This window comes from Ambystoma mexicanum, chromosome 8, assembly GCF_040938575.1.
Source record: "Ambystoma mexicanum isolate Mex_15411 chromosome 8, UKY_AmexF1_1, whole genome shotgun sequence".
In the NCBI taxonomy this organism is placed as follows: Eukaryota; Metazoa; Chordata; class Amphibia; order Caudata; family Ambystomatidae; genus Ambystoma; species Ambystoma mexicanum.
Window position 1 is genome coordinate 647,240,840 of NC_090929.1, and position 23,363 is coordinate 647,264,202.

Here is a 23,363-nt window from a genome sequence, read left to right on the forward strand (position 1 = left end):
GGCACCGCCTTGGTGTCAAAGGGGAATTACCGCCCTATTCCAAGGTTGGTGGGGCAGTAATTCCCCCTTCCCCCATTGCCCTTCCCCATTCCCATTTTTGCCCCATAGGGCATAATGGGAATGGGGAAGGTGCTAATTACGGCACCGCAAATTGCGGTACCGTAATTAGCTCTCTGGTGCCTTTGCGGGTTGGTTTTTAACGCCTGCAGTAAGCAGGCGTTAAATTCTCCAGCCCGCAAAGGGACCTCGTAGTAAGGCGGTAAGGGTTAACGGTCACCGGTACCATTAACGGTGACCGTTAACCCTTACCGTCGTCCGTGTAATGAGGCCCTTAGTCTCTCAGCCTTTGGAGTAACACAACGGTGGTTTTAGAGGGTTGCTGGAGTGGATAGTCAAGCAGCAGACTGGAGGAGCAGTGAAAGGATTGGAAATGGTAAGGAGGAAAGGGCAAAAGGGGGTATTTGAGCAGAGCACTATATCCATTTAAGGCGAGCATGCCACCATATCCCTATAGATGGTTGGCGAAGACTTATTGATGGAAGACAGCAGAGAGTTGGAGGTGTAAATCCGTCATAGGCGGTGTGGTGGGAGGTTTATTAGAGGAGTTGCGAAGATCCAGGCAAGAGGTGCAGGAGTTGTTGGAGGACATAGGAAATGTAAAGGAGGGATGTGGTAGGTTGTTGGTGGAGGTTGGTTGGTGTAAGACATTGTTGCAGATGGTGAGGAACATCAAGAAGGAGGTTGAGAAGTTATTGAAAGCAGGTAGGAGGAGACATGAAAGGTGGTTGAGGTAAGGAGAAGAAGAGAAACAGCAAGAGGCAGAAGAACGGGCTGGGATTCAGGTAAGCATTTGAAGCTCGTACAGTCTTTAAAAATAAGCGAAGATTTGCTGAATGCTTACTAATGCTTTTTTTTCTGCTCTTTTCCCTTTTCCTTTAGGAAGCGGCTTGCCGGGATGGGAATGACACCGCCGAAGATGCCCGCAGAACAGAAGAAGCGATGAATGATGGGCAGAAGCAGCGCAAGGTAAGGCTGTTCCTAACAGTGTTCTTGTTCTTGCAGGAGCTGAGCGCAGAAGAAAGATGCAGGCCTACTGGAGACCGATCCAAACACGGAGAGTGTCACGCTGCAGGTGCAGAAAACACAAAGCATGTTTCTCAGCCTGGGCGTGGCTTAAATAGTCTCTGGGTATCCCAGGTGTCTCTGGGCTGAACCAAACCCAAAAGACTAGACTGCACATGCAGTTCTGGGAACCGAAATATGTGGGGGCATCCATCTTGTCCCCATCAATGCACTACAAGTCCAATCCCCAATGTTATCCTATGGGAGTGACTGAGTCTGTTGCCACAAGCGCCAAGTCTGACTCCAAGTGGGTCTTTGGAGGGATGAAGAGGCCCTTGAGGGCCATGTAGGTGTTCGTGGCCTGTCTCCAGCCTGACATCTTGGAGGGCTGGGGACATGAGGGGCAGGAATCATGACAATATATTTCACCCGTTGATCATTCACAAAGCCTCGGCTCAGCACAAGCACCAACAGGGAGGATTAGAAGGAGTGAATTGCATTTAAAAAATGTATTTGGAAAAGGCTCTTCTGGGCTTCATATAATTTGGATCAGACCCTAACCTTGAATCTGGCCCAGGTGTAGCCAGAAGGAAGAGCCAATCCCCAGGTCAAGGGCATTACCAGACTCTGTTGCAGACCCTCAGTGGTGGGTCTGCACAATAGGATGGGCAGCCTTCCTATAAAACAGTAGCCACAGTTTCTGACTGTGGGTCTTTGGTGCAGGAGACTCACATTTGGAGAACGCTGGACATTAGCAAGTGCATTAGAGGCAAGATGCTGAAGAGACAGAGAGAGCTAGAGAGATAGTGGCAAGAGAGAAGTGAAGATCACATCTATAAAGGAGGAGGTGTTGAACATTGAGGAGATGGTGGCAATAATGCTAGGGGTGGAACTAGCTAAGGCGTAGGTGGCAAGAGTTAAGGAGGAGGCTGAAATATTGGGCAGAAGGATGGCAAATGCTAGGAAAACAAAGAAGAGCAGGGAATGTGAAGAGGTTCCACAGGGGCTTGGAGCCTAGCAGGGAAGCATCCGTTGACAAACTGGGGAACTCCAAAGAGACTAAGATTCAGAAGGTGGAGATGTTAGTAGATAGGGAGGAGAGGATGAAAGGGAGAGAGAGAGAGAGAGAGAGACAAAGAGAGCAAGGGAGACCAAGAGAGAGAAACCGAAAGAGACAGAGAGAAAGAGAGAGATAGAGAAAGAGACACAGGAATGTTATGCACATGGTTGAAGAAGAGGTGTGGGGACCCAACAGACAGGTAGGAGAGATGTCGGACTGATGGGAGTAGGCACAACATCTAGAAAACTCTCCCAGGTATCTCCCTGTTTCTCAGAAGGAACCAACCCAGGAGACCTGGTTTGGAGGTTAACTTAGGGGCAAAGCTCTCGTCTTAGAAACAACTAAACTGAGCAGCCCGGGTTTATACCCAGTCCCGGTCCTGAGTTTAGGGGACGCAGTTTGACAGGAATTTCAATATAAGAAACCAATATCATTTTGTTTTTATTGTGTAGCCTACACCATTGTAAGAGGAATTTGGACTTTGATGGTACTTTTCAAAATGACCTAAGGACTAGTGGAAGCCTCTGAGTTCCAGACTAGCTGGGCATTGGATACACCATACTCTGATAGAGAGAGAGTTCCTGGGGTTCAGGTGCCCCAGAATATCCACACCTTGTTAGAGAGACTATTAAAAGAGACTGGCAGAGACTCTATGAAGGGGGAATGAGGCCTTCTGTAAGTGTGTGACTATTTTGTTTAATTTGCTTTGCTTTTTGAAGAACTGAGAGAATGAGAATTAAAGTTTTTGCTTTTGTGAACCTGTGTTTGGTTTATCATTGCACCTTTTTTTCTGTGTAAATAAAGCTAATGTGAATTCTGGAGTTCAGTGTCAATCCAGTTGTGCCTTCCACATGAAAAACCTTACTCATGTGATAAGAGTTTCAGAGACCTAATGTATATTAATAGAACATCCTTTTAATCTCTTCTGTATTGAAAGGTTCTGGGGTTCTGGAACAGGACCTTTATGATCACTGCACCCAAAGATGTATATAAACCTTGTTCATCCCTAATCCTTGTCTGGGATGCTCTGCCTACAGGGAAAATGCGCTAGACCATTGTACAGTTTCGAAATGTGGATGCCACTCTCACTAGTGCATTCAGACTTCAATCAGACCGTCGGAATGAGTCTTCAGCCTTGCGAGTGAATAACTGTGCTCTCACTGCAACATTGTTGTAATGCTGCCAGTAGCTCCCTCTCAATCTACTTACCTCATGATGCTCAAGGATCACGCCAGTTGGCCAGACCTTGAGAGATCAATATGAGATCTGAAAGTCCTTGTAAGTAGGTTGAGCAGTCCCAGTCTATGATAGCTGTGCCGGACAGCTTTCCCATTGTTAGAGCAGCTGCAAAAATTAAATTCCCCAACTTTCTGCTGTTAACTCTGCTCAGGCAAGTTAGTTCACATTCTTACATGTCCACAAAGCCAGTGTGTGGTCCAGGCCCAAATGTCAAGCAAGCACAGGCAGAACATTCTTTATGTAACTGCAAACCCCATACATATCTCTCAATTTCTGGGGCATAATCTGAACATTATTCACTCCAAATTAAATAAACACTTCTAATCTGGCATCAACAATAGCGTGCTATTGTGCCAAAGCAAGCCTAACATGTTTAGAGTGCTACATGTTGTCTGAGATACTAAGCTCAATTTTGTGGGTTCCTGTATCTTTATCGTCATTGGGAGACACATTTCTGGAAACTAGTGATCGTGCAGATTTCCGCAGTTGGAAATTCACCATTGTGGCAAGATTCCTGATGATGGTAATTTGTTTGTTGTTTATAGATTGATAAATTTACAATGCAATCCAAAAGGTGGGTACTTACTGTGTATCTTGGAAAAGTAGATAGATTTTGTTGTTGTTTGAGCCCAAAAATGTCATGCTCATTGTAAACCTTATGAAAAATGGCATGGATTTGGGAAAACACGCAGAGAAGAACTGTGTGTTTTTCTGCATCAGTGCCATTTTGATTTGACTTCCCTGCTTTCAGCGGGATTCTAAGTGAGAAAACTGCTCTGCATGCTTACCCACTCCATGTAGGGAATCAACAAGCATCACAATTTTGATGTGCAGGTAGGCACGGATCCCTGTCGCTTCTGCCAGATCTGACAACTTCCATTACTGATCACTGTGGCGTCCATTGCGATGATCCAGTCAGATTATCTGCCTAGAGCAGATTCTAGCACATCATTCTGGTGTTTGCCCATTTCTCATGCAGGTAACCACAAGAATCTGGTGGAACAGACCCTGGCTGTGAATGTAGTATGGTTCCACTCTGCTGTGTTCTCTGGCCTAATTAAGAGGCCATTAGAGGGGGCGGGTGGGGCTTTCTGCATAAGGGTCACAATGAGCATGTTAATGTTTGATTTGGGAGTTCTAACTTCATAGTCAGTCGGACAAAGTTTGATGCTAATCCTTAATGTATAAACATGCGTGATCCTCCACTACTTAGAAATATAATTGATTGATTTTGCTGATATCTGCATACCAGCACGTTATGTCATTTTCTCTCATCTTTAAGCTTCATGGCACATTTGACTTTTTATGGGTATGTATTAAATTCTTATTTGTTTATAGAATTTACAAACATCATGGTTTCACATCATTTTACGTTTAAACTCTATTAAATTCTAACACATTCATCAATCTCCACCTTTCAGAAAAGAAGCCTTGTGCTTGGCCCAACCGGCAGGAAAGACATCAACTTAGTCACTTCAAGAAGTAACTGCTTCTATATCAAAGGTCAATTTAAGCATGAATCTCGGCCTATGTTGAATTAGACAATCTCTCTCAAACCTCTAGAATTTAGAGGCAGGAGCAATATCTCCCTCTTCCCTCCTTTCCACTTGAACTTGGCTCACACTGGTCAATCCACCCATTCGCACAGTATGGAAAGGCTTCACCTTTACATGAAATATTGTCAGCGTCTTTCAATACGCACTATTATTGGTAACAATTTGGATGTTACAATATGCGTTAACAGAAGACATCACAAGACCACATGTTTACATTTTGGTGGCCCGATAGCAAGATAACAAAATCAACTGTGCACCTTAAATAAGTTAAGTCCCCCTTTATCCTGAATTATAGTTGCCATGCTGCATAGAAGGAAAATCCAGGTCCCGTGTGCAATCTTTGTAGATACTTTTTGTGACATAAGGAGCTGGCTAGGTAAACTCAACATTGATATGCAAGAATCGGAAGACGATCTTCCTGCATCTCTGGATGCGATTCCCTCTAAATGCAACTTTCAGGTAAATTCCTGGTCTTCTGCGGCTAGTTCTCTCTGAAATGAGCATCACCAATCCCAGCAATTCCCGAAACATTTTACGTACCCATGAGTCCTAAAATCAGGAAGAGCAAGAGTTGAAGATGTAACCTATAAAAGAGAGGGAAAATGGCTGATAATTCACCCAAGTGATTTCTCAGGCCTTCTTGCATCAGCTTACATTAATATTATTTAAACATTTATTAAAGGGTACACATAATCTTAAGGCATAATGGAAGACTGGACAGACCATACAGATAATACATGTGAAGAAACATATTTTCAAACAACAATCTTCAAAATACTAATAATAAAACATGGTCGGGGAGGATAAGTAAATACATTTAGAATTGAAATAAAACAAATGGAAAGAAAATCGATAGAGGAAAGATGAAGTTAGCTAAAAGAAGAAACACATTTGCCACGTCAGTGGCATTACCTGGACAGGGGCCTGAAGAATAACTTAAATAGGTCAATTGTAAGAGCATTGCTGAATGATAGACAATAAGGCCATAACCAAATGCTAGGATAAGGTTCCAGAGGTGTGGCGTTGTGGCAGGAAAGGCTTGGATTAAAATGTTAGGACAGTGTAACTTTGCAATAGTGAGGCTCAAAATAACCTGGGTTCTCGTTCTCCTAGAATCGGCAGAGATATGAAGCACCTCACAGAGATGGGCATGCTCCCTCAAGGCAAGCAACATGATGGAATTGCAGCATAACTTAAAATGACCAGTAACAACTAGTTGGATAACGATGAGGATCAACTAAAAAAGGAATGAAGGGTTAATTGTAATGGACTTGAAAATAATCCTAGCTGCAGCATGAAGTACATCTTTAAAAGAGGCACATGTAGAAGAGGGAAGGCCAGAAAGAATACCACTTCCACCAACAAGTTAGTAAAGACCTGGCGTTCGGCAGATCGTAGGCAAACCAGAAGGTGTTAAGAAATGTTTGATTACTTTTCAACAGACACAGTTAAAACAAGTATGATTTTTACAATGGTTGCAACAGGTGCCTTCAAATGATGGAAGATTCATTGATAGTGAAACCAAATAATTTAGCAGAAGACATCAATGTTAGAGTGATACTAAATCTGGCCAGTGCTTAGAGCTAGGCAGGTATTATTGAAAAACATCTTCGTTTTGAAAGGTTTCAGTTTGAAAGAGAAGGAATTGAATCCTCAGTAGCACTGAGATTGTCTTCAAGGTGGTGGACATCCAACAGTGGCACTACTCTCCTATAAAGTTGGAGTTTTCACATTTGTGGATGTAGATGACCATGATCGCCACCAAATAATCTAGCAGATCCATGTAGATGCTGAAAAGCGTGGTTACGAAGTTCCCTGGGCATGGAAGAGAGCAGAGGCAGAAGGTCAGGGTTGGAGTCAGCCATCAGAAAAACTGAGTCTACCCAGATATGATGGAGGAGAACCACTTCTCGATACGATCATCCGACCTTGTGCTGGTGTCTTAAATGGAAATGCCCCATTTGGGTGAGGGATCAATGAGAGAAGCAAACAGTGCTCCCACCCATCTTGCAGACAGACAGAATTGTCAATCGTTTAAAATATTATTGTCTTGGTGGACCAGCAACAATGGACAAAATTGAGGGATTTATCTTGGAGCTATTACTAAACCAGACAGAATGGTGATTCATTGTTAGAAATGGTTCACTCCATTTGAGGCCTGTTAATGTTAGGTGTGTTATTAAAAGTTCTCCAGTGGCAGAAGTAGTCCAGTCGATCAGGGCCGTCTTGCATTGGTGTAATTTTAGGGGGAGACAGCAGTGTTTGTCTCCCCAACTTTCGTGGCACACCACTTTGTCCCCCTCATTTGGAAGGGTCCACTTTCCTTTAGATGCCATGCCCCCTACCCCCAACATTTTCAGCAAAGTTACTCCACTACCTGCTTGGACTCCTTGGCCAAGGTGCTCCTGTGCCAAAGATACTTCAATCCTTTCATGATCACAGATGTTTCACATGCACCTGGACATCATGCAGCACTCCTGTGATTGGTGAACCCCAGCACCGTCTTTCAGCCTGTTCTACCAACCAAGCCCTTACGGTCCCAGTTATTTATGCATAGCCTTTCATCTGCATCCCCAATAACTTGTGTCCTACGGGGTATTGCTGGTCAGAGAAGCACCAAGATAATTAAGGGCCAGAATGCCATGTTTTGTGTGATTTGGCCTCATTATTTGATTCTTGTGCCCCCAATCTGCAATACGCTAAGCACAAGTCACACTCGAGGCAGATGTCACACATGATTCAGACCATAAATAAGACACCCCCCAAAACCTAAGAGGGGTTACGCCTTTCCAGGAATTGTTCAGACAAAGGATGGTACACCCAGCCCAGATTCCATCAGACAGGGTACTTGACAAATAAGTTTGGTGTAAAGTACCATGTCCCTAATATGGTCTCTTTGCACTAAGAAGTACAAACGTATGCAGGATAGTTCACACGTGCAAGAAGGAACCCACTCCCCCAATGCCGCCACAGTCAGTCCATGGGGGTGTTCAGCTGGTGAACCTGCAGCTCATGATCTGTTTGCTCAAAGTCAAACAAGTTGACTGAATCAGCCCCGGTAGCTGGCAGAGTGTCCAGGGTGTGATCTTTGCAGTGTGGCAGTAGGAGCTGTTCGTTGGCCTGAGTAATTGACTCCATGGAGTCTGGATCCCCACGCAGGTTGAGCATGTTCTTAAGAGAAAGTCCCAGCCGCTGGCCGCTGTTGGAGTTGCGTATGGACAAAGAGATGGCACTGGATCTGTGCTCAGATGAACGTCGGCAGCAGGGCAGGTACTTGGCCATTGCACGCTTAAAATCACGCATGAACAGTGGGTAGATGATGGGGTTCATGGTACTATTGCAGTATCCCAGCCATGTGAGAACATCAAAGAGGCTGTCGGGGACGCAGTCGCACACAGCCTGCAATGGGTGACAAAATGAAAAGCCTCATTGAACGAAAAGGAATCACATTGCCTGCAAACAAGGACATTGTCACATATCTGCCATTGCCCATTCTGTACCTGGACACATAGGCAACTGTCATGCTCCAAAATCCACTTTTATGTGGCAAGTGCAAGTAGGTATCTTTTTAAAGTGAACTGTAGACAGAAATGCTCCACTGCGCTATGCCCATCACATTTCTGATTTCTTTAAACAGGGAGCAGGGTTGGGGTACACCGCAGCCAGAAATGCATGTCTGATAATGAGCACACATGTACACTATGATCCGGGCTGGTGCAAGGACTTATGGCACCTTAGGTAAAAGGTAATTTTGCCCCGCCCCTCTACCAACCCCAGGTGTCCTGACTATACATTGATCTCATCCCAGGTGTGTCCTCACCACTGCACGTGCATGCCTTCACCACCATGTTCACAAGCTGTAGTTTCCCCATCATGTAGTAGACCTTTTCATAACAAGGTAACATTAAATCATTCTCTCCTACTGACACAATATATAATATGCAGGCTGCATTAGAAACTATCTCCAGTTCAGGAAGGAATAGCAATACAAATAGGCAGAAGCACGCAACACCTATGATATCAGTAGAATTGAAAATACCGAACCTCAGACGTCCCATATCCCACGCCTCCACACAAAGGTACAACATGGGTATCAGAGAAGTAACCCTTACACAAAGAATAGGAACCACATAAGGCACATAATTGAAAGCTTCGATCACATGGGACAGATACATCGTGGCCAACAACACTGCAGGTTACTCTTACACACCAAACAGGTACCGCATGGGAAGCCGCAGGTCCAGATTCCCTCCCTCACAGCCACCCATAAGTCACAGCCTAGCCAGCAGTGCTGCACAGTTTCCAAAAGTACCATATTTACTCACAAAGCGAGCCTATACAGTTACTATATAGCACCAGCACCGGCTTCCCACACAAACAGAACAGGTACAGGCACATCATAGGGAGGCCCAACCCAGGCTTTCCTCAAACACGTATAACATACACCAGGATATTGCAAGTTTTTCTCAAACTCCATCAGGAACTGCATGGGCAGGACCAGTGGGCGCTTTCCACAAACAGCTACAGCATCACTACAAACGTTCCTAACAACCAATTATACATACAGCATGGATAGGGCTAGTGCAACATTCCATCACAAACAGATCCAGCATTTATACAAGAGAAAACCTCTCTCACAAGTAGTTCTGCACGGTGAAGTGGAAGTTGCCTCACAAAAAAACCAATGCAAGCGTCCTTCACAAAAAAAAGTACAGGCCAGTGCATGTTTCCCTCACAAATGTGTACAGGTACAGCTTGGCAAAGTCTGACATATATTCCTAACAAATGGGAGCATGGATAGCATGAGTAGGGCCAGAAATGCTTCTCTCTCAAACAGGCACAGTATATGCAGGGTCACTGGAAGCTTCCCTGACAAACAGGTACAGCATGGGCAGGGTCATTGCAGTCCCTTTCAAACAGGTACCCGCACAGCATACCAGGGCCAGTGTAATGTTTCCTTACACATATGCACAAGTACAGTATTAGCAGAGCAACTTATTGCAAGCGTCTATGCTCACTTCACTCAAATTGGTCAATTTCAGGCACAAACAGGATCATTGCAAGCTTCTTCACACACTGGTTCAGGTACAGCATGTGCAAGGTCAGCGCAGGTTTCCCACCTAAAAGGCTCCCTAAGCAGATAACTTCCACAGCATAGGCAGTGACAGTACATGTTTTGCTTGAAAAGAACATGTACAGCATGAGCTCTAGATGCATGCAGCATGTTAGCTCCCATGCATATGGAGAGCTCCTCTTTTATATTTTATATAACCCTGTAACTCAATCAGCAGCTCATACCAGTGACTGTGTGCTGGCTGGGGAGTGAGACTGGTGCAGGGAGTGCACTGTTCAAACTTGCCTGCTTTCTGCACTCAGCCTCGTTAAATAGCTCATTACAAGACTTACTTGGTTGTTAGTGGCAGGGCAAGGTGAAAAAGAGGTAGTGTTCATGGCAGCTGTTGCTGGCCTGAAAAAAAATCTCTCTGTCTCTCTCACTCTCTCTCTCTCTCACTCTCCCACCCTCACTCTCTCACTCTCTCTGCCCCATTGTAGAAAGTCTGCCCACAATGCCCAAGAGCCAATCTCAGGCTGCCCAAGGAGGTGGGCGGGGGCAGCCAGGAAGCACATTCTAAGAATGCTTTGCAGTGCAGCCAGGGAGCTGGAGCATTGGTGGCCCTTTTGGAGTGCAAGTGCACTGCAGGAAAAGTGCCATCTGCGTCCACTATGTTCAGTAGCAGCCCCAGTGTATTATTAGTTGCTCCGGCACTGCTTTTAAGTGCCATCAATCTGGAGGGGCAGACCTTTTTTTCCATTATCAAATTGCTATAGGACATTCCAAATTGTTACATTTAGTTTAATATTTGTCATAGTAGGTCAAAAGTTTGACCAGCATTTGAAGATGGTAAAACCTACATAAAACCAAGTGCAGGTTGATTGCTGTGCATTTACCCTTAACATGCACATTATCTTAGCCAGCATTCTTATATTGTATTCATAAACTGCACTCGATGTTAATATGCTGGCAAAGACAGCAATACTTGACCAGTACAGTTCAGTATTGCTTTGAAAGTAAATATAGAACATTGCAAATTAATTGGGCATCTTTATTAAATTATCAAGAAATGCTAGATAATGCTTGCAAATGCAAATTCACCCAAATATAAAGAAATTCAATTTTCAAATAGCATGTGTGCCCAAAACGTCTATTTATTCATAAAATAGTTTTAAAGTTGTATGAATAAATATGCATTACTTACACATGAGAGCATTTCTACAATAAGCCAACTGTGGGGGTCAGTGCTCAAACTCAGCCCTTCCAGCATTTTTTAAAAAGTGATATCTATCAGATTGTTCATAATAATGAAAATGTTTCTGAGGAAATGTGCTGCAAGTACAGCACACTTTAATCTGTCCTGAGATGATGCGGTTAAACAGATTAACACATGTTTGCCGAACTTGCATGAGGCCTCTACACTCACCCCATCTCCCTCCTTCTCTTACCTGTGAGGTGTACCTCACCTAGCCCATGCTCTGCTGCCAGAAGTTCCAGGAGCAACCTTCCTGGTACGAGTGCCGCGGTTCTGACCATGTTGTTTTATCAACATTTGGTCCTGCTAGACCACTGTGCTTGTATTTGAGACAATGTACTGTGCTGCTCAACGACATGTGTCAATAGGCAATGTCCCTGTTTCCCCAGCCATGTTAGAGCACTGTGATCCGCAGCAGGCCACCTCCTAATTTCAGGAAGACATTATGCAGTTATCTTAATACAGATTGGTTTACATATCTTTTGTAATTCATGAAAGCAGAGGGGAAAGACCTGCTCTTTGGCACCCCGTGCTGGCCAGCACCATAGGCAGCAGCCTAGCTTGCCTACTGCTTGCACCAGCCCAGACTATAATACCCTTTCGCCCAGAACTTGACTGGCATCCAAATTGCAGACAGCAACCTTTCTGATGCCAATGTCACTGCTACATAGCAGTTTTATTTTCCCTGGTCATGCACATATTAAAACTTAAAACCTGATACCACTGCAGCGTTTGTAATGGGTGGTGCGGCTGAGGGGCACATGAATACCGAAACTTAGAACAAACTTGATTACTGCTGTCAAATTCATTGTATGTTTTGTGAAAGGAAATTGACCCTGATGAAGGCGGCCATATACTGTTGGGTTGCCACCAAAACGAGTTGGTTTTTGTTTCTGCCATAGTGTAACTAAGCCTGAAAGAGATACAGGCAATTGTGTGTATTGTATATGGTGGTGGTAGCCTTGTCCCCTGTCACACACATTGGTGCTTGTATCCTCATTAAATGAATCGGCTGTCTGCTTCATACCTGTTGTGTTTAGCACTTTGCCATCTGAAATCTATTCACATTAGATTATGACGCAGCCTTTGGGCATTCATGTATAGGATATGAGTTATAATTGATTTGTTTCGTGAGTATCATTTTTGTTTTTGTAAATATGATACATTAAACAGCATCTTCAAAATTAGTTGGGAAAGTGTTATGTTGATCTATACCGCGCACCACTACCATTTGATTGGTTTCCAGGCACGCGGCTCTGTAAGAAAAGTGGGTAGGGTTGGTTAGTGAGGGAGAGAGGGATAGAATAGAGGTTGTACTCATCAGTTGACGCGTGCAGAACCGAGAGAAACTGGTGTCTGTGCATGTGAGTTTTCTAGGTGTGCTTTGTTATGTGCACTGGGCTTGTGTACAGAAGGGTGGCATCCAGTGTCTGAGTTGTTTGTTGTCTGCAGGTACTGAGTATATAGTATGATTAGAGAGAGGTGTGTGGTTTGCATGTTCTTGGTGGGTTGGTTCACTAGCCCTCTGGGTGTGTATAATACATGGAAGGTGTGAGGATGTGGAAAAGAGAAGGGGGTGGTTAGTTGGTTTCTGGGGATCTCTGGGTGTTCAGTAGTTTTATTGTCAGTTCTTCATTCTGTATTGCCCAGTGTTTGCTTTGCTCTAGGTGTATGTTTGTAGGGGTGCACGTCTATGATTATCTCGGTGAGTTGAATAGCCAGGTTTTTAGTTGTTTACTGAATGTTAGGTGGCCTTCTGTCATTGTTATTTCCTTTGGAATCAAGTTCCATAGTTTGGCTATCCTGTGTCTTGTTTCTATTTGGAGGTTGCTGCTTGATTTTAAGTGTCTTTCTGGTTGGTAACGAGTGATTTCAATTGGAGGGAATTCAGCTCCTTGTCCGTGTAGTGATTCGTGTGCAATCCAGAAATTAATGTGTTTCTTTACTGGTAGCCAGTGTAGACTTCTCAGGGCCGGTGAGATGTGGTATCTTCTATTTAGTCTAAGGAGTAGTCTTGCTATAGTATTTTGGATGTGGGGTTTTTTTGTGAGGCGTTCTGGCATTACAAGGTTAAGACTATTTGCGTAGTCTATTCTTGATAATCCCAATGAGATGATCACACAGGTTTTGTGTGGGAAATTTAGGTTAGGGAAGATCCCTCTTATTAATCACAAGAGGTAGACTTTTTTTTTTATTGCGTTGACTTGTGGTTCCAAAGAGAGGTAGATGTTCATGAGATTTTCCAGATTTTATATCACTGTCGATGTATCCGGTTGGGACCCCATTCTTGGTGGCTAAGCCAGGTATGCCTGTATTGCATTGTCTTCCGGTGGAGAGGTCATTATTTCTGTTTTGGATGGATTTAGCTGGTTTGTCATCCAGTGTCATGATTCCTGCCCATCATGTTCCCAGCCCTCCAAAATGTCAGGCTGGAGCCAGGCCACATTCACCTACATGGCCCTCAAGGGGCTCTCCATCCCTCCAAAGACCCACTTGGAGTCAGACTTGGTGCTTGTGGCACCAGACTCACTCACTCCCATAGGATAACATTGGGGATTGGACTTGTAGTGCATTGATGGGGACAAGATGGATGCCCCCACATGATTTGGTTCCCAGAACTGCATGTGCAGTCTAGTCTTTTGGGTGTGGTTCAGCCCAGAGACACCTGGGATCCCCAGAGACTATTTAAGCCACCCCAGGCTGAGAAACATGCTTTGTGTTTTCTGCACCTGCAGCGTGACACTCACCATGTTCGGATCGGTCTCCAGTAGGCCTGCATCTTTCTTCTGCGCTCAGCTCCTGCAAGAACAAGAACACTATTAGGAACAGCCTTACCTTGCGGCACTTCTGCCCATCATTCATCGCTCCTTCTGTTCTGCGGGCATCTTCGGCGGTGTCATTCCCATCCCGGCACGCCGCTTCCTAAGGAAAAGGGAAAAGAACAGAAAAAAGGCATTAGTAAGCATTCAGCAAATCTTCGCTTATTTTTTAAAGACAGTACGAGATTCAAACGCTTACCTGAATCCCAGCCGCTCTGGGGGAACTCTGTCTCCGGAACTTCTCATCCATCTGCAAGAGGGAAAAGACACTCCAGGTTAGCATGGGAACATCTAGAGGCGCTGCATACCGCGCTTACTCACCGCATTTCTTCTTCATAACCGGCATTCACGTTGAAAACGTTGCGGCACCTAAAAGACACCGAAAAAGAACTCAGTTCAATTCAAATACGAAAGGGTCGCATCGCGCATCGCGCTCTCACTCACCTTCAGCGCTACTCATCTCAGCAGCCCGTCGCCATCCCCGGACGCCGGCCATCATCTAAGGAAGGAAAGGAACGAAGTTAGAGAACTGTTCAAAAGACTCATTATACTTACCTGTCGGACTCTTGCCAGTGAAGTAACTAGGCAGCAACGAGCCCGCATCAATCAACGTGCCCCTACCCTGAAAGCAGGATGGAGAGCACACTTTCCAAGAAAACAAGGTGAGCTGTGGATCAAAGGGAGGGGTTGGACCCCGGGGAAGAAGGGGTTCAAGCAGACAGAGACAATAGGGAGTTAAACTCTACCAATCCTGTGTTTCAGGCCCAGTCTCCAGTTGAGTAGACTCCAGGGAAGGGTTCGAGGTCGTAAGAAGTCACAACAGGCTGAGTGACGTCCCCGTGGATACCAGGTGAGCGTTACAGAACACAAAGCCTCACATCAAAATCCACCTGCGCGTCATGGAAACGTCAGAAACCAACCAGTTAGCCCACATGTTGGGGCAGCTACGTTCCAAAGTACATGCAGCCAGGCAGGAGACCACCTCCCTGAGGAGAGAATGATAGTAGCCAAAGAACGCACTGATGATTTAAGCAGGCAACTTCTCCGGGCACAAGCAGGGCATGCACCATTGCCGGGAAGCGTGCCCTCGATGCCAGCACCATCAGCCAATCCCGTTCAGATAACCCTTCCTGGGGCAGTTCCCTTGGCCTCGCCCGAACAATTTACGGGGGATCCCCAGAGGTTTGCAACATTCATGAACCAGTGCCGCCTGCACTTCCTTTGTAGACCAGGGGCCTTTCCGAATGACCAATCAAGGGTCGCTTTTGTGCTATCCTACCTGAGTGGTAGCGCCGCGGACTGGTCTGTACCCTTTGTGGCCCAAGACGATCCTTTGCTGCATGACTTCAGGGGCTTTCAGCAGGAGATGGAAAAGCTGTACTCCTAGGCAGGCATTCGACAACAAACTTCTGTCCCTACGCCAAGGGAATCAAGACCTATTAACATACATAGCCACGTTCAATAGACTCGTAGTTGAAGCAGAATGGCCAGTGGAGAAGCGAACCACGTTATTTCATCAGGTGTTGCGGGGGGAGCTCAAGGATGTTCTCGCACAAGTAGTGAACCCCTCGAAAGACTGCTCAGAATTCATTGACCTTGTTGTTCAACTCGATCATAGGTTGCAGGACCGAAGAGCAGATCGAACCAGACCGGACCCTCGGCCTATGTATGTGCGGTCAAAGGACAATATTGCCCGCACAACGGAAGGTCCAGGAGAACCAATGAAAATCGGGGGGGTCAGATCCCCCTTGCCTAAAGCGGAAAGGGATAAAAGGAGACAGCAGCAGTTATGTCTGTACTGCGGAAGGTCAGGTCATTTCCTTAAAGAGTGCCCTGTGAAGCCACCGAGGAGGACAGTAGGGGCCACGGACAAGGAAGATACCATCAAGGAATCGGAAAACTCCCCAGCTCGGCAAGTGTAGGGGTCCACTTGTCGAGCGAAGAAAGTGAACTACAGACCTCCCATTTTGCACTATCTGTGGTCTTGATCAGTCACCAACAACCATCCCGGATGCACGCAGTAAGAGCGTAAATTGACAGTGGAGCCGTTGGGAATTACATCGACCAGGATCTTGCGGCAAATATGGGGCTTCAGTTACGCCCTAAATCAACCACCGACACTGTTACCACTGTCAATGGCACGAAAATAGCTTCTGGTCCAGTATCCCAATGCACTGCAGCTATAACCCTTCTGTGCCAGGATGGACACCAAGAATCTATCGTTTTCGACCTCATTAAGGCACCACAGTTCCGGTTGATTTTGGGAATGCCATGGTTGGTAGCTCACAATCCTCGAATCGATTGGCGAGCAAAAGAATTGGCCTTTCTCAAGACTTGCGCCCTCGCATGTTATCGCCAAGAGAAACAACCAATAGACACCAGAACCTCCACGCTTGCGACTGTGGCAATCGGCACCCTACCAAGTGAATACCAGGACTTTCAAGATGTCTTTCAGAAAGAACAGGCTAATATCCTGCCACCGCATAGACCATACGATTGCCAAATCAACCTGATACCCGGCACACAAATCCCTTGTGGGCGAATTTACGCACTCACGGAACCAGAAAACCAGCACCTGAAGGCCTATCTTGACCAATACCTGGCCAACGGGTTCATCCGTCCCTCAAAGTCTCCAGCAGCCAGTCCTCTATTCTTCGTACCGAAAAAGGAGGGGGACTTGAGAACGTGCATCTACTATCGCGCACTGAACCAGATTACCATAAAAAAACGCTACCCCCTGCCACTGATCCCTGGATTGCTTGATCAAGTCAAAGATGCCCAAATCTACACAAAACTAGACCTGAGGGGGGCATTTCACCTTGTTCGCGTAAAACAGGGGGACGCATGGAAAACCGCTTTTCGCACCAAATACGGCTTGTACGAATATCAAGTAATGCCCTTTGGCCTTTGCAACGTGCCTGCAGCATTTCAATACTTCATGAACGATGTCCTACTGGAATTGATTGATGTCTGTGCTCTAGTGTACATCGACGATATTCTAGTATATTCCGCATCAAAGCAGGACCACGTTAAACACGTCCGATCCGTATTGCAGAAACTGTCAACACCAGCTCTACGCCAAGCTCAAAAAGTGCTCATTCCACGTCTCTGAGGTGGAATTCCTGGGCTTTATTCTCAGCCCGAATGGAATCTGAATTGATGTACACAAGGTAGATGCTATCCTGAAATGGCCATCCCCAAATTCATTCAAGGGGGTTCAAAGTATGCTGGGTTTTGCAAACTTCTACCGCCGGTTCATCCCAGGATTTTTCGCAAATCGTGCATCCCATCACGTCATTGCTAAGGAAAAGCAACAAAAAGTTCCAGTGGACAACAGAAGCCGAGGAAGCTTTCCAGGAACTCAAGGCAAGATTCACATCTGACCCAATCTTACGCCACCCTCGCCCTGATCTCCCATACCTGGTGAAAACGGACGCCTCAAGCATGGCTATGGGACCCGTCCTCTCACAAAAGGACCCCGAAGCGGGCCAGTTACACCCTGTTGCCTTCTGGTCGCGTAAATTCACACCCCCTGAACTCAATTACGCTATCACAGACAAAGAACTCCTGGCCATTAAGTCAGCCTTTAAGGCATGGCGGCACTACCTCTTGGGCGCCAGACACACAATCACCGTAATAACTGACCACCAGAACCTCCAGTACCTAAAAACGGCAAAGGCCCAATCCTCACGACAACTACGTTGGGCTCTTTTTTTTTTGCTGAATATGACTACGTGATTACATTTCTACCAGGGGTGAAAAACGGGAAGGCCAATGCCCTTTCCCGTATGGGGGTGGAAGAGCAAGGGTATCAGACCCCTGACCCAATAGCAATCATCCCAAGTGACAAGCTCCTAGGAATCACAGCAACCATAACTCAAAAAGAATTACATGAAGAAATCCAAAACCTGATGAGTCCGGAGCAATTACAAGCGTGGAGTGCACAAGGAGAACATTACATGATAAAAGATCAGTTGCCCTACTTCAGGAATCGTTTATTCTTACCAAACCAAGAACTACGAGAACAAGTCATGTCCGGTTATCATGATTCCTTGATCCAGGGCCAGGCCGGAATCGCTAAAACCCTAGCCAAGGTAAAACGAAATTATTGGTGGCCCACGTGACATAAAGACATCATCCAATTAATCCTAACTTGTGGAGTGTGTGCTCAAAACAAGTCATCCAAGCAGAAACCGGCTGGGCTATTACAACCATTGGAAATCCCACCAGCACCCTGCACACGTTGTCCCTCGATTTTATTACTGACTTACCACCCAGTCAAGGGTTTAACACTATTCTTGTGGTCGTGGACCTATTTTCAAAAATGGCACATTTCATTCCACCTAAGGGGCTCCCAAATGCTTCCACTCTGGCGAAGGTATTTCTTGAAGGCATCGTACGGCTCCATGGGTTTCGTTCAGTTTTGGTCTCAGACCGAGGTACTCAATTCGTATCTAACTTCTGGAGAAAATGCTGCTCTGTGGCCCAGTTCGACATCCGGCTATCCACCAGTCACCATCCCCAAATGGATGGTCAAACTGAGAGGACAAATCAGACGCTCGAGCAGTATCTGCGTTGCATGTTACACCAAGCTGAAGGAAGCTGGTTTCGACCTATTATGGATAGCTGAATATGCTTATAATAATTCCCTACACACCAGCACTGGGCAGACACCCTTTTATACCATGTATGGCAGGCACCCACGTACTTCTGAGTTGGACGTTCCTACAACCCTGGAAATGCCAGCAGTCAAAACCTTGCACACAACCATTTTTCAAACCTTTAAAAGGGCAGCTGAACACCTACCTCAAGCTAAGAATCGCCAAAAGAATTTTGCTGATCAACACCGAGCAAAGGCCCCCAACTACCAAGTGGGAGACAAAGTCTGGCTGGCGTCTAAACACGTGTCCATTAAAGGAACCCGAACTTTCCGTCCAAGATACCTGGGTCCATTCACCATCACCTCTGTGATAAATCCTGTGGCGGTCAGACTAGCTTTGCCGTCAAACATGCAGATTCGTCCTGTGTTCCACGTGTCTCTCCTTAAACCAGTTCCACCTGAAACCCGGGTAGCAACGCCACCGCAGCCAGTAGTAGTCGCCGGGGAGCCAGAATTCGAAGTCAAGGACATCCTGGATTCAAAGTACGTCAGATCCAAATTATACTACCTAGTAGACTGGAACGGGTATGGTCCACAAGACAGGATATGGGAGCCTTGTGAGAACATTCATGCACCTCGCTTGCTTAGACAATTTCATCAAAACCATCCAAAGAAACCAGGACCAGACAGAAGAGCCACTTTGAGAGGGGGCTTGGGGGGGGGGGAGTGCTGTCATGATTCTTGCCCCTCATGTCCCCAGCCCTCCAAGATGTCAGGTTGGCCACAGGCCACGATCACCTACATGGCCCTCAAGGGCCTCTCCATCCCACCAAAGACCCTCTTGGAGTCAGACTTGGCGCTTGTGGCAGCAGACTCACTCACGCCCATAGGATAACATTGGGGATTAGACTTGTAGTGCATTGATGGGGACAAGATGGATGCCCCCACATATTTTGTTTCCCAGAACTGCATGTGCAGTCTAGTCTTTTGGGTGTGGTTCAGCCCAGAGACACCTGGGATACCCAGAGACTATTTAAGCCACGCCCAGGCTGAGAAACATGCTTTGTGTTTTCTGCACCTGCAGCGTGACACTCACCGTGTTCGGATCGGTCTGCAGTAGGCCTGCATCTTTCTTCTGCGCTCAGCTCCTGCAAGAACAAGAACACTGTTAGGAACAGCCTTACCTTGTGGAGCTTCTGCCCATTATTCATCGCTCCTTCTGTTCTGCGGGCATCTTAGGCGGTGTCATTCCCATCTCGGCACGCCGCTTCCTAAGGAAAAGGGAGAAGAACAGAAAAAAGGCATTAGTAAGCATTCAGCAAATCTTCGCTTATTTTTTAAAGACTGTACGAGCTTCAAACGCTTACCTGAATCCCAGCCGCTCTGGGGGAACTCTGTCTCCGGAACTTCTCATCCATCTGCAAGAGGGAAAAGACACTCCAGGTTAGCGTGGAAACATATAGAGGCTCCGCATACCGCGCTTACTCACCGCATTTCTTCTTCATAACCGGCATCCACGCTGAAAACGTCGCAACACCTAAAAGTCACAGAAAAAGAACTCAGTTCAATACAAATACGAAAGGGTCGCGTCGCGCATCGCCCTCTCACTCACCTTCAGCGCTACTCATCTCAGCAGCACGTCGCCATCCCCGGACGCCGGCCATCATCTAAGGAAGGAAAGAAACGAAGTTAGAGAACTGTTGAAAAGACTCATTATACTTACCTGTCGGACTCTTGCCAGTGAAGTAACTAGGCAGCAACGAGCCCGCATCAATCAATGCACCCCTGCGCTGAAAGCAGGATCGAGATCACACTTTCCAAGAAAACAAGGTGAGCTGTGGATCAAAGGGAGAGGTTGGACCCCGGGGAAGAAGGGGTTCAAGCACACAGAGACAATCGGGAGTTAAACTCTACCAATCCTGTGTTTCAGGCCCAGTCTCCAGTCGAGTAGACTCCAGGAAAGGGTTTGAGGTCGTAAGAGGTCAGAACAGGCTGAGTGACGTCCCTGTGGATACCAGGTGAGCGTTACATCCAAGCATTTATGTAGGTGAGGCATTTGTTGAGGGTGTTTTCAGGGACTTGGTAAGAAGATATCTTGAAGACAGGTGTTGTCTGAGTAGTTGCAGTCTGTCAGTTGATGGGTTTCAATGAGTTTCATTAAAGGGGGTCATGTAGATGTTGAAGAGAAGCAGGGAGAGGCTTGAGCCTTGTGGTACACCGCAAATTATATTTTTAGTGTTTAAGGAAAATGGCAGTATGTGTGTTCGGTTGGTGAGGAAAGATTATAGCTATTGTAGTGAATAGCTTTTAACGCCTCATTCCTCCAGTCTATTCGTTAGTGTTGTGTGTTAGATTTTGTCAAAGGCCGTTGGTATGTCCAGTAGTATGAGGCCGATTGGGTACTGTTGTCCACATTTATTTTTCGGTCGTCCCATATGTGTGGGATGCTGAGTCAGTTCCTCTCATGGGTCTGACGCCGACTTGGGATTGGCCAAGTATTCTGTTCCTTTCAACATTATTAAGTAGTTCTTTGTAGATGTGGTTCTCGAGGATTTAGGTCACTTCATATGATTGGTACCAGTGGAGCGGCGGTCGTGAGTCCAGACCCTGCAGAAGATTGCTTCTTCAATGTGTCCAGCTCTAGAGGTTGGCTGCTTACCATTTGTTTGAAGTGAAGTGTTTACAGCATGGCACAGAGGGAGTTTGTTGTGGTTTCATTTTTTCTTTCAAACTAAATGTTGAATAAATAATTACAGCCAGTACAACGTGGAGCGCTAGAATCAAGTGATTGTACTTTCTTCTTTACTATAATCATGTGGTGCATTCAGCGGTCCAAATGCAACCAGCCACTTCTATTCCAGCTCCAATCCAATATTGGACTCAAATAACGGGTCTTTTCACCTAAAGCCAGCTCGCCATCAATTGTTCAAGACTGCATCTATGCTAAATGTTGAAGTCCCCCACAACAATTATGTTGCCATGGTTTGTAGAGAGGTTGTCTATGGTAGCAGTGAGATTAGTGGCAAAGTTTGGGTTGTAGGTGGGCGGTCTATAAATCAGAAGGAACATTGGGTTGGATTGGTTGTTAAGCTTGAGTTTGACTAAGAGTGATTTGTTGGTTGAGTGGAGGGCTGTTGAGCAGAAGTGACAAAACAACAGTAACGGTCCTACTAGGCCTTGTGACATTCAGATCGTACAAATGCAGGAAGAATTGCTGGGGTGGGTAGAGGAGTGGTGGAGAGAGGGAGGGGGGAATAATGCAAAGGAATAGATGCAGGGGGGGTAGTCACGGCCCTGGGGCCAAGCAAGTGCACAGGAGGAGGGCCCGGACCAGGGGAGGGCCACGTCTAATTGCAAGAGTGGGGAGGTTAACCCACCAGCTGGTCAGGGAATAGACTGGGGGAGGGCAGTGCTGGTTAAGGGGTGCTGGTGGAGACTGGTCAGGGAGGGCCTTATTCACTGTGTGCCTCAAAGTGCACCAGGCCTCCAGTTGCAGTAGCAGATGGGGGCATTTAGCAAGGAACCAGGTAGAGAACAGCAAAATCTTATGAAGCTTGCAGAACTTAAGGAATGCCGGCTGAAGTCTGAGGGAGGCCATTCCAGAAGGAAGCACCTGCCGAAGACAGAGTTCTACCCCCCACTCTCTGCTTGGAAAAACGTCTCATCTGCAGAGAGTTGGAGCTAGAAGACTGAAGGGCTCTAGCAGGCAGGTATTTAAGGAGAGAGAGTTGGCTGTAGCGGCGGTCCCACGCCCAAGAATGCCTTGTGGATGATGGAGAGGGTCTTGAATTTGATCCTTGCAGCCACCAGGAGCCATTGGAGAGATTTAAGGGCTGGATAGATGTGGTCCCTGGGCTTGAGGACAATGATAAGTCTTGCAGTCGGCGAGGAGTGGAAAGAGGTAGATTGAGGAAAAGGCCATTGCAGTAGTTCAGCTTAGAGAGAACAAGAGCTCTGGAGACATTGATTTTCTGAGGGAATGTAAGGAAGAGGAGAATAGCTCTGAGGAGGTTAAGCTGAAAGTGGGCCTTCTTGGCAAGGTCTGTAATGTGAGGGGAGAGGGAGAGCGCAGAGTCAATGATGACACCAAGGTTTTTGCCTCACATGATGGTGAGGGGAGGGGAGCCTAGGAGGGTGGCCAGAGAGAGAGGAAAGCAGGGAGAAGTGGACCCCGTTCCAATGAGAAGGATATCGGTCTTACTGGCATTAAGACAGAGATCATTAGTGAGCACTATGTCTGAATAGCAGTCCGACAGTCAGGAATGAGAGGGGAGGGAGAGGCGGTGGAGGGATGGAGCTTGAAGGAGAGCTGAGTGTCATCAGCATAACAGTGGAAATGAGGTGAGAAAGAGGGAATCAAGTGGGCCAAAGGGGCAAGGTAGATGTTGAAGAACCACAACGATAAGATAGAACCCTGAGGGATGCAGCAGGTAGAGTGAGAGGTGGAAGAGAGGAAGGGGCCCAATTGCCCCTGGGAAGGTCGATTAGAAAGGAGGCAGGTCAACCAATACAGTGCAAGGTCCATGATAGCAAGGGTATTGTGGAGCCGCTTTAAGAAGGTGGCATGATTGACTGTGTCAAAGGCAGAGAAAAGATCAAGGAGGATGAGAACAGAGGGGGAGTTTGAATCAGGGTTTGAGAGCAGGACTTCATGGGTGTTCAGGAGAGCAGCTTCTGTGCCTCTGGATGCTCTGAAGCCAGACTGGTGGACATGGAGGC

The 23,363-nt window shown here is 46.4% G+C and overlaps 1 protein-coding gene across 1 annotated transcript in view; it reads right to left on the reverse strand.

Annotated features, from left to right (window-relative positions):
- Positions 1-285: 285 nt before the first annotated feature.
- The window catches only part of HTR6 (5-hydroxytryptamine receptor 6), a 306,006-nt gene continuing 282,928 nt past the window's right edge, over positions 286-23,363 (reverse strand). Inside the window, exon 3 of the mRNA XM_069610382.1 lies at positions 286-8,316. Coding sequence (XP_069466483.1) covers positions 7,891-8,316 — 426 coding nt within the window. The 3' untranslated portion in view covers positions 286-7,890. The remainder of the gene's footprint in view (positions 8,317-23,363) is intronic.